At 31.1% G+C, this 11,383-nt stretch overlaps 2 protein-coding genes across 2 annotated transcripts; one reads left to right on the top strand and one right to left on the bottom strand.

Moving 5' to 3' along the window:
* Positions 1 to 208: 208 nt before the first annotated feature.
* Positions 209 to 5,310, bottom strand: LOC113398805 (mortality factor 4-like protein 1). Its single transcript, XM_026637733.2, has 6 exons — positions 5,188 to 5,310; positions 5,000 to 5,117; positions 4,390 to 4,502; positions 3,206 to 3,286; positions 2,444 to 2,534; positions 209 to 859 (listed from the first exon to the last, which is right to left on the bottom strand). Exons 1-6 carry the CDS (start codon positions 5,213 to 5,215, stop codon positions 286 to 288), a joined length of 1,005 nt encoding a protein of 334 aa, XP_026493518.1. The 5' UTR covers positions 5,216 to 5,310; the 3' UTR covers positions 209 to 285.
* A 737-nt stretch (positions 5,311 to 6,047) lies between these two features.
* On the top strand, positions 6,048 to 11,348 carry LOC113398804 (fructose-1,6-bisphosphatase 1). Its single transcript, XM_026637732.2, has 6 exons — positions 6,048 to 6,308; positions 6,972 to 7,116; positions 8,955 to 9,061; positions 9,250 to 9,476; positions 10,167 to 10,345; positions 10,937 to 11,348. Exons 1-6 carry the CDS (start codon positions 6,133 to 6,135, stop codon positions 11,111 to 11,113), a joined length of 1,011 nt encoding a protein of 336 aa, XP_026493517.1. The 5' UTR covers positions 6,048 to 6,132; the 3' UTR covers positions 11,114 to 11,348.
* The last annotated feature ends 35 nt before the right edge of the window (positions 11,349 to 11,383 follow it).

Below are 11,383 nucleotides of genomic sequence, written 5' to 3'. Positions count from 1 at the left end.
TTTGCTCTCATTTAATAAATATGATTTTAACCGGAAGTATTGAAGACATTTAATTTTACATGAAATAGAAATAGTGTTGTAATAAAATCTTATGAAGAATAATAAATATAATAGTTATATTATTTAAAATTTAAAATTGCAATCCAATATACTCATATATAACTTATTACTAACTAAGTAGAACGAAGTTAAGATAAAAAAATAAGCAGTCACTTAAATCGAACAAATTTATTACTCAAATATATAACAATATAATTGATGATTACCAAACTTAAAGCTAAAATATTACTGAACTTTTCTATGATACTCTGGTGTAGCATTCCCGTAGTCTTGCAAATTGAACAAGGTAGATCTATTCGTAACCATGTATTTAAGGAAGTCTTGTATGTGGGTCAGAACGTGTTGCAACGACTTCTCGTCCAACGCGGTATACGCCAACATTGGACCCATCTTCGCGAACAGTCTTAGTAAATGTATCGAACCATATATTTGAGACATTGGCGTGTCCGGGTATTCTTGTAACATCTCGCTGTACTGCGGTCTTTCGAATTTGTATAATAGTTGAGATCCAAGCGTGGCGTTGAAGTATTCCTTTATCCCTTCAGTGATATCGACCAGGACTGATTCCTTGGCCTGATTGTGTAGTTTGCTAGATTTCTTGAAGGCTAAATAGTTGTCGACTATCTGGGATACTGTCAGCTTGGCCGGCAGGATGGCCAGTTTCTGCTGTCTCGTTATCACATCCCAGTCGTCGACGAGCCACACTTTCAATTCTTCGGGTATTTTGATCTTCACCTCGACTTTTGCTAGGTACTGCTCTTCTGACTCAATAGACAAATCGAGACGACCACGTTTCTTCCTAAAAGAGATATGACCAATAAAGTTTCAGGGCATAAAAAAATATCAGTAAGAATAAATAGCTATTTAATGTGTAATATATTTACCAAAAGGATAATTATAAAGTGCCTATACTATGAATCTTTACTATATAAATATTTATTAATTGAAAAAGAAGCTATTTCATTTTCAAAGTACTATTTCAAACATTTTTCATAAACTTTAATTTCAATTAGGTGTTATAACGGATAAAATTGTTAATAAAATTCAATACAAAATATAAAAGTCAACCTCTATGTCTATGTTAGAATGATTGCTCTCATGTTGTTGAGGGTATTTCAACGAGGTGTGTGAAACATTCCTAGTAATTATTAATTACCATCTTAGTTGGTAGGTCACTTCGACCACGTGGGATGTCTAAAAAAGTACCTTAAATACACTATTATTATTAACCTATGTGTTTACTTTCAAGGTAAAACCCATGAACCAATTTTGATGAAATTAGCTATGAAGCAAGTTAGAACCCCAAGGAAGGCGATGGGTTATTTTTTTATACCTAACACCTGACGACGAATCTCTAAAACGGGAGTGCAGCCGCAGGCGACAACTAGTATTACATATAGTCAAAACGGAGGAGAATGAAACAGTCCCTCACGTCGCAACCGCTGTTGCCGCCGTAATTCAAGCCTGAACATATAGATGGCATTACATGTGAGTTCCGATTGTTCTGTTACTAGGGTATGACGTACGTTGAAGTATATTCGTGGCGCATAAACTTTGACATATAAAACGAGTTATTTTACTCGTGTAAAATTTATTCAAGTAATAACGTTGTATTTTGGTAGTTTTATAACTTTACTTCGGTTATGTTTGGGAGTTTGGTATTAGTTATTTTAACACTACATGTATATATAATGTTCATCTAACTATAGATTTTATAATTTAACCATTTCATATTCGTATAGTAGTAATACATGGGGCAATTGAGCCAAACTATAATATAACTTGTACGTTTGAAATGCTACATACTATAATTTATAGTCTATGATACCATAGATTATAAATTTAGCAAATATACAAATACAATTATGTAGTATCATTCAGAAGTTGCCTTATCGTTTGTTCTTATGATACTGTGTTTTAAGTACACGACGGGTTTGATCCTGTTCTTCTAATAATTTAGGTCATTAAAATTATTATATCCTTTCAAGACATATGACAAACTATTACGATGTTCTAGTTAATTGTGGATTTATAAGGCCTATAGAAAGGTCAGCATGTCTTTTATATAAAAAACATTGATATGTTTAGTTACAGTAACCATATACATAATATGATATTTGTCTTAAATAATGATAAAATATAAACTTTAGTTTAATTTAATTATCAATGAGTATATATTCTTATGAAAGTCACATTTTAAGTACTTTTGCTAATAAACATTGCCATTTACGATTTTCTCTTTGAACTGATATATTTAGATATATCACAGCAAGGTAAATCCTGTTAGTAAAAGTGTCCATACATAGAGAACTTATATTGAATTATAATATTTGCTTATATTTCATCCAACCTAAGGACCTTTAATCATATTAATATAACTTACTTAGGCTGATCGGAGCCCGAGTCTGCTGGAGTGTCTTTACTCTGGGTCTTCGTAGCTTTAGCTGGTGCTGGAGTAGTTTCCGTTTCCTTTCCTGAAATACAAAGTATCAAATTTATATACTACAATATTTTTACCTTTTATTAAATAAATACTTAAAATGAAAATATATTTTTTTATTATGATATTGTATGATGTATTCACAAAGTGTAATTATATAATCTTAATTGGAGCCGAGATGGCCCAGTGGTTAGAACGCGTGCATTTTAACCGATGATTTCGGGTTCAAGCCCAGGCAGGCACCACTGAATTTTTATGTGCTTAATTTGTGTTTATAATTCATCTTGTGCTCGGAGGTAAAGGAAAACATTGTGAAGAAACTTGAATGTGTCTAATTTCAACGAAATTCTGTCAACCCGCATTGGAGCAGCATGGTGGAATATGCTTCAAACCTTCTCCTCAAAGGGAGAGGAGGCCTTAGCCCAGCAGTGGGAAATTTACAGACTGCTAATGTAAAGCATAATTTTATTATTATATGAAAATTATTATGTTAGATATAATTAATAATTTTCTTTTATTTAATAACATAAAACAAATTATTCAAAAAAATAATTTATAATCAATTTACAATAACTTGATATAAAATTATTTAAAACAGAGATAACACATGTCAACTGACGAACTAATTGACTATTCATATATTTTTAATACCTTTAAATTGATATCAATAACAAACAACTTAATCTATAGAATAATAAATCTTACCGGCTGGTGTGGAGGCACGCGACTCTTCTCTGGCGGGAGTCGAGCTTGTAGCAGCTTCAGATTTTCGTCCTTTAGCTGGAGCTGTAAGAATGCGAAATTTGTTAAAACATATTATTTACTCAAAACACTTCTAAATGAAGACTTTTATGTTTTTAAAAGTAAAATCCACACCATTATATATAAAAGGCAACCATAATGTTTCACATAATGGATGGTTAAACAGCTTTAGGAAATACAGAATAAGACATTTGTAGGTAGCAAAGAAAAATTAATGATTTAAGAGAAAAACATACATTTTTCATAAAATTCATGCATAAATAATAACTCTATCATCATATCAAAAACTATAAATATATAATATTTAAATTAAATAAAATAACTGATATGATGAACACTATAATATACCAAGCTTATATTTTTATTGTGCTTCTTTTAATTAATAAATAACTTATAATTCAGGTTATTTCTTCAGGTAGGCGCACTTAGCATATTATTGGTATTTTATTTTATATAATAATATTTATTCATTCATCCATCAATCTGTGTCAATATTGAGTTTCTTAATAATTATAAACCCAGTACTAATGTACATTTTTGTGATACCATTCTATTGCACACAACAACATGTTCTAACTCTTCTGCTTTGTGTGTGGTTAAGGGACATGAAATCTCTCAGAAGGACTAAAAGTTAGTCAAAGAGTTCCGTTCTAAAACTATTTACAACACAATTGCCACATTTATATTTTAAATATATCTGTACATAAAATTGACAGAAATATTAATTTATTTAAAAATCTGTTATTTTATAGTTTAACAATGACTTTTGCTTGCATAATAAGGTACAGTAGAATCACATTAAGATGACTTTGGTTGTTACAGACAACTGCTTATAACCGGGATGTTTTTTAATGTCTAAAATTAAAATATATTAATTGTTTTACAATGCAGGTTGCAAATGTATTACTGTTACTACTTGAAATTGTAAATAGAAATCAATTTACTTATAAATATGATTTTTTCATGTATCCATATTTATGAACACAGATTATTTAGATAATATTGTGTCAAGTAAATGTTTATTTGTCTATTTTCCTCCTTTGTTGGTACTAGGATATAGTATGCCCGTTTGGGCATACTATATCCTAGTACCAACAAAGGATGTTTTAAACAAAACATATACTCACTTTTTTTAGTTTTAGCTGGTTGTGCAGAATGAGCTCTTTGAACCTCCTTTTGTCGCTGCACATTTGCTTCATTATATTTCAGCACTCTACTTTCAGGAACCCACTCATCCCAACTGTAATAAAAAGTACATTTCATGTATATTTATATAGATCACTTAAGTAGATATACATATTTATATTGATAGCAATTTTAATTTTTATTGTATATAGTCTGAAATTCACATGTGTATTGACAATATGGAAATGTCAATTTCGAGTAAGAACATTTTTTAACAACTTTTGAATCACACAGGGTTAAGCTACACAGCCTTCAATCACAATGATCTTACAGTTTAATTTGTAATTAGATAACAGAACATGGCTTAGGTGTACTTAAGGGATCAAATAGTACATTAGGATTAAAAAATCAGCCCCAATATGGTAGAGAATCAATGAGCACCAAAAGCAAATATCCCTAACCAAAATAACGACTTTGACTTGATATTTTACTTTGATTACAATTTTTAAAGCAATATGTACATGATGAGATAATATTGTGATCGTATTTCATACAAGAAAATATAATATGTAGTTTCTATATAGATCTTGATATATTAAATAAGTTACTTACTTTTTATTCCATCCAGCATAATGTATTAAGTACCGAACATGCTTGTCTTTAGTAACAGAACTTTTCAGACATTTTGCTTCATAAATTAGGGGACCGTGGAAGCATAAAACTTTTTCACCTAAAAAAGAGACAATAAATATATGCAAACTAAAACACTAATTTAATATTATAATGATGAAATATTATACCTTCCGCAAATTTTAGTTTTGGAGCCATTATATATTTTTTTAAATCTTGTTTATTTACGTTAATAACATAATTTCTTTGACAATTCCAATGGCGTTTCCGTTTGACAACTTAACAAACGAAGTTACCAGCTTATATAATTATTTATTATATTTTCAGGGTTATTTTGTTTTATTATTATATATTATGTTGTATTATAAGTAATAATTTATAGTTATCTCTTTACTTTATAAAGATAGCGAAATTTTTGGTTTTAAAGAACCATTGAAGTGTGTTAAGTATTGAATTACGCCTTCCTGTTATGCTCAGTTACATTATTGAATAAATTATGCATTTTGTCACGAGCAATTAAATATACTACTAATAATTACTACGTTAACTAAAAAATTAGATTGTAATAAAGCCTTTTATTTGAGAATCCGACCTATAATCACTACGCTATACGGTGCGCCGTATGGCTATCGATCTATGTGATAGACTAACACAAAAGAAGTAAGAAGATAATTATAATTCTGTTTTGATATACGATAACTTAGGAAAACTTTACATGGTGCAATAAATAAAAATGATACTGATTTTTTAATATGCCTACGTAACAATGTAAAAAATATCTCATTGATAATAACTCAGATATTAAAATTTCACGAGTATGAATGTTTCGTCATACACACACCCACTTTTAAATATAAATAAAAATGAACCTTACGATGACACCTAACAGATTCATTTTGAACTGTTATGACTACCAAAAGGCCAAAATGCCGTAAAAACAAGTATGACAAGAAATGATAAGCACGTCGCGTTAGCGGCTTTACAATCTACATTCTATTTTCTTTGTAGGTATAGAAACATTTTAGCGGGGAGGCAACGGCCTCGTTCAGTATCGCGGCATCAGCTGGACGTGCTCGCCGCTATTTTATTTGTGTTGAGTTTTATTTTTCGACATAATGTCTCAACAAGGCCCGGCGTTTGATGCGAACGCAATGACCTTAACCCGATGGGTTTTGGCTCAACAAAGAACGGCACCAGAAGCTACCGGAGACTTAACACAACTACTGAATTCGATACAAACAGCAGTCAAGGCTATACAATCCGCCGTAAGAAAAGCCGGAATCGCAAAACTGTTAGTTTCGTTTTTTTTTTTTATTTCATATCATTCACTTATACATTTAAAATATATGTATATCATATCATTTTTATCATATATAATTATTATGTACAGTTATTTGCATTGAATTCTCAAAATTATACTATTTATATAATATGATACTTACTACATAGTACAAATGTTATCCAAATATTATTTACACTGAATTTTTCATATAAAAATATATGACTGTTGCTCAGTCATATAATTTTAATTAAATAAATTCTTTAATTAAAAATAACGATGTCTGGAGTTTGAAATGAAAGTTTTACCCGATGAAGACCTAGTTATTTTATTAATGAGCCTTTATATCATTCATTCGCTTTAATTATTATCATTAACTGTACACATGAAAAGCCGATACACTGCCTGTATATTGATTCGAATTTCGAATGTCTCAGGTTTAGTGCTGAATAGATAACCTTTGGACTATTGTATTTTGAATAATATCTACTGTTTATGTAGGTGCTGCCTGTGAAATCTTTTAAATATTATGATAATAGTTTTTTGAAAACCATCTTTCATTTTCACCATCATTTAATTTTTTTTGTTGTTGATAAAGGTTAATGTGTTTGGAAAGTTCCTATTAATCTTCAAAAGACTCATCTTTCCTACAATTTTTTAAACCATTCTCTACAGTCATGGAATATCTGGCGATACAAACGTGCAAGGCGAAGAAGTAAAAAAATTGGATGTATTATCAAATGACCTCTTTATTAATATGCTGAAGTCTTCCTTTACGACTTGCCTTCTCGTTTCTGAAGAAAATTCTTCAGTCTTACAGGTGCGTGTGAAATCATTATTTTAATTAGATTTTATTAAAATCAGACTGCGACAGACAGAATGCGAAAGTAACTCTGTTTAATTATCTGTTGCTCTTTCATGGCCAAAACACTGAACCAAATTTGATGACATTTGGCTTGATTTCCAAATGAGGATATAGGCAATTTTTTATACCTAACACCTGACGATCAACTCCGAAAACGCTAGCGAAGCCGCGGGCTACAACTAACCTAATATAATAATGTACGTTAGGTAGAAATAAGAATGATGAGGTGATTCCATGCTGACCGATTTCGACCAATCTCAAATGAGATGAGTAAACTACGCAGGAACTATTATAGTGCACGATTCTTACACATGAGAGTGCACCTATGTTGACACGTGTACTCTCCTAAGCCGATGGGATGGCAAATCCTACACGACCGGCAAAAGTTAGTAGAACCAACAGCTTTGCGTATTTTCCAAAGCACGTGGGTGTACGCACCTTCTACTGACAAACAGGCTACTATTGAGAAAAAGAGAAACCCAATAAGTTGTTATGAACCTGACCTGGGTTTGAACATAGGATCTCGAGATCTGCGCCTTAGTATCTCGCAACTAGACCAACAGACGGTAATAAAGTTGTAGTTAGTAAAAATAAGAATAGTGAGCTGGGATATCAATAGTACCTACTTAACTTTATCATCTTTGATTTGCATGTAGATATATGTTTTAACTTAAAACTGTTGCTAAAATAATCATCAATCAATTTCATACCAAAAGAAAGTACGAAACAAAAACATTTACTATGTTAAGTGAACTTAAGTCCGGCTCAATGTCTCAGAATAGTTATTGTTAATTAATATACGACTTTATATATATTTGTATTAAGATAAATTTTCGGTTTCCTAATAAACGACCATTTTAATTATCATTAGATATCAAGGTCACAACCTCAAGAATCTACAATAAACAAATTATTTGATAACTTAGTTATTTTTATATTATATTTGGAATTGAAACACACCCACCAGATTAGCAATTCATATTAGCTAATTATTTAAATATCAACGTCAAGTATCATTAAATTATTTCGCTACATCCAAATAAGTTTATTAATTTTTTAAAACGAGCGTAGCCGGCTAATACCGATTTCTGCAAATAATACTTAGCTATTTATTACGTTTTCTTGGTATGGCTTTAATCGCTATTTATATTATTATTTACTTTGGGTACCTAATTATTATTTAATGATGTTCAATCGATAGATTATCACCTGAAGTTAATTAATAAGGTCATTTGCTTTGCTTAACCGCCGAGTCGAGCTTGAGATAAAATAAATTATAAACACAAATTAAGCACATGTAGAGTTAGTCGCCCTTGCTCGCATTTAAATGTGCGATATGTACAATGTACCCACTGGGTCGGTTCTAAACAGCTGTAGGTACAAACTGTTATGGTCATATACCTGTTTGGTGATACTTATTCGCTCAAGAACTATTATTATTCAATATACTTTTTAACAATATTTGATCCCATTATCATCCGAATTCGACAGTCTGAACACAAATGTGACAACTAACGCCAATAGCAATGTCGCTACAAGATTATGCTAAACCAAGTGTCGCAATTAAATTTATTACATACACTAATAAGCACCAACGCAATATAACGCAATATACTCTTAACTATACACCACCACGAGTATTTATTGATCGCGAATTATATTATCTATCCTAGTGGAAAGGTTGGGAAGCGTCCGTTTACCTCGTTAGGTATCGCTATGTTAATGTACTAGATTTAACAGATAATTTACTATTGAATTCCTAACTTAAGACACAAATTTGAAATCGATTGCAGGTGGAAACCGAAAGGCGCGGCAAATATGTGGTCTGCTTCGACCCCCTCGATGGTTCATCGAATATAGACTGTTTAGTTTCAGTTGGCTCCATTTTTGCCATTTACAAGTAAGAATATTAATTGCTATATTTCATATTGATATTATCCTTTTTTTAAATAATATAATTACAATAATATTAAGGGGACAATACATACATTTTTTACGACAAATGTTTATAATATGTAATTATTAATAGTAGCGTCAGACTATAGCCCAGATTATTACTCTTAATTAAATTCCTTGTTCGACAATCAGGAAAGTTTCTGACGGCGAACCTTCAGAGGCGGACGCTCTGAGGCCTGGCAATCATCTGGTCGCTGCTGGATATGCCCTATATGGTTCCGCAACTATGATGGTTCTGTCTATAGGAAAAGGAAAAGGTGTAAATGGCTTCATGTACGACCCGTCTCTTGGAGAGTTTATTCTAACAGACCCTAACATGCGGATACCAGACAAGGGCAAGATTTATTCTATAAATGAAGGTAAATTACTACCAAAAATAACGAGATATATATTTTTTTATTCATACATTATGTATAGAAATAATACGTAATGTTATAGTGATATATCATATAAATCAACATGCATTATCTGGTTCTGTATAATCTATACCACCATAATTTTATCTCAAATACATAGATAAATCCCGATTGAACATGTTCTATAATCTTGATCTTATAACGATGATAAATCGTAATAATTCTACTATAATAATCATACTATAGAATCAAATTTTAAAATGATTTTGTCACGAGCATAGCCAGACAAGGGTGAGCACGACGTTCTTGATTTGTCAGATAAATAGTATCTAAAGTGTTTATAAAGAATAAAAACTAAATGTATTTCCTGTTAATTTCCTGAAAGACAATATAGGCTTTGTTCCTCGTCGTAATTGCAGAACTAAAAGTGTAGGTATTGCATTAGTATCCCTATATATCTTATGACTAATAGAGATGTATGTATATTTACTACTATTATGCTATCCGGCGGATCCTACTCATAAATAACCTTCTCATATATATGTACATAATGAACAATATAAAATGTATCCATAGACAATTACTGCTTTTAAACTACTTACACATATTACTTGTATTTGGAGTCATATTCCTACATTTAAATAAAAAAATAACAATCGTAAAAGTTTAATGGTGCGTTTAATCATTTTCCAGGATACGCAGCAGAATGGTCGGACGGCTTAAAGAATTACATAGAAGAGAAGAAGCGACCAAAAACAGGCAAAGCGTACGGCGCGCGATATGTTGGCTCTATGGTAGCTGACGTACACAGGACTATCAAATATGGCGGGATTTTTATGTATCCCGCAACACAATCGGCCCCTAAGGGAAAGGTGAAAAAAACAATAATCTATTTGTATATTTATCTAAAAATATTTTTCTCTGATTTTAAACCCATTTGAGAAGTTATGAGCGTAAGATACCTTCAACAAAATTAAAAACTAAGAATTCCTAATGTCTATTATTGGTATTTGTGACCGATATTGTATTACGTTTCCTCAACCGTACCAATCAATCTCTTTCGTGACATTGGCGAAATAATCTGTGCCCTGTCGGCACAACTAAAAGCCATTAAATTAAGAATTTAATTGATATTGTATTATAACTATTTAAAGTTTCCAATAAACAAGATTATTAATTGTGACGATGTAAAAAATGCAATGCACAATTAAGTACATATTTAATACGAATAATTACAAAATAAGATATTTTGTAAACAGAACCAAAATTATAGCTGTGTTATTTAAATTATCAACGTTACTAGTGACATTAACATCAATATTTTAAATCGACTTACAAGTTAAAATAATTCAAATAATCTCGATTAGGTACATGTTGACGTTATATGACCATTATGATTTTTAGTTGGAAATGATGTTTTGTAATGTAATTATAATGTTTATGTATGTCAATTATTGTTGTAGCTCCGCCTACTATACGAGTGCAACCCTATGGCGTTCCTCGTGACGGAGGCGGGCGGACTGGCAACCAACGGCTCGCAGCCCATCCTGGACATCAAACCCACTTCCATTCACGAAAGAGCGCCTTGCTACCTTGGATCCAAGCTAGATGTAGAGGAATTGTTGAAGTTTCTCCATTGAAAAAAATTGTTTTGTTAAAAGTTTACGTGTTGCTACTACATCAGCACTAATTGAGTCCATATTTATTTAAGATATTGTATGCTTACACTTTAAACATCTGGATTAAATGTTCCTTATGATTAAAGAAATGAAAATATAAATATTGCACTAAACGAAGAATTAAAGTAAAAATAAATCATCGAGATAATTGTTTTGTGGATATCTCTAATCTCGTAAGATTACTGTAGAAATGTAATGAAGAACTGGAAAATGAAATTAATGTCATTTATA

The sequence above is a fragment of the Vanessa tameamea genome, chromosome 14 (assembly GCF_037043105.1).
Source record: "Vanessa tameamea isolate UH-Manoa-2023 chromosome 14, ilVanTame1 primary haplotype, whole genome shotgun sequence".
Taxonomy (NCBI): domain Eukaryota; kingdom Metazoa; phylum Arthropoda; class Insecta; order Lepidoptera; family Nymphalidae; genus Vanessa; species Vanessa tameamea.
The sequence above is the reverse complement of the archived record's forward strand: the minus strand, read 5'-3'. Positions and strand labels throughout refer to the sequence as shown.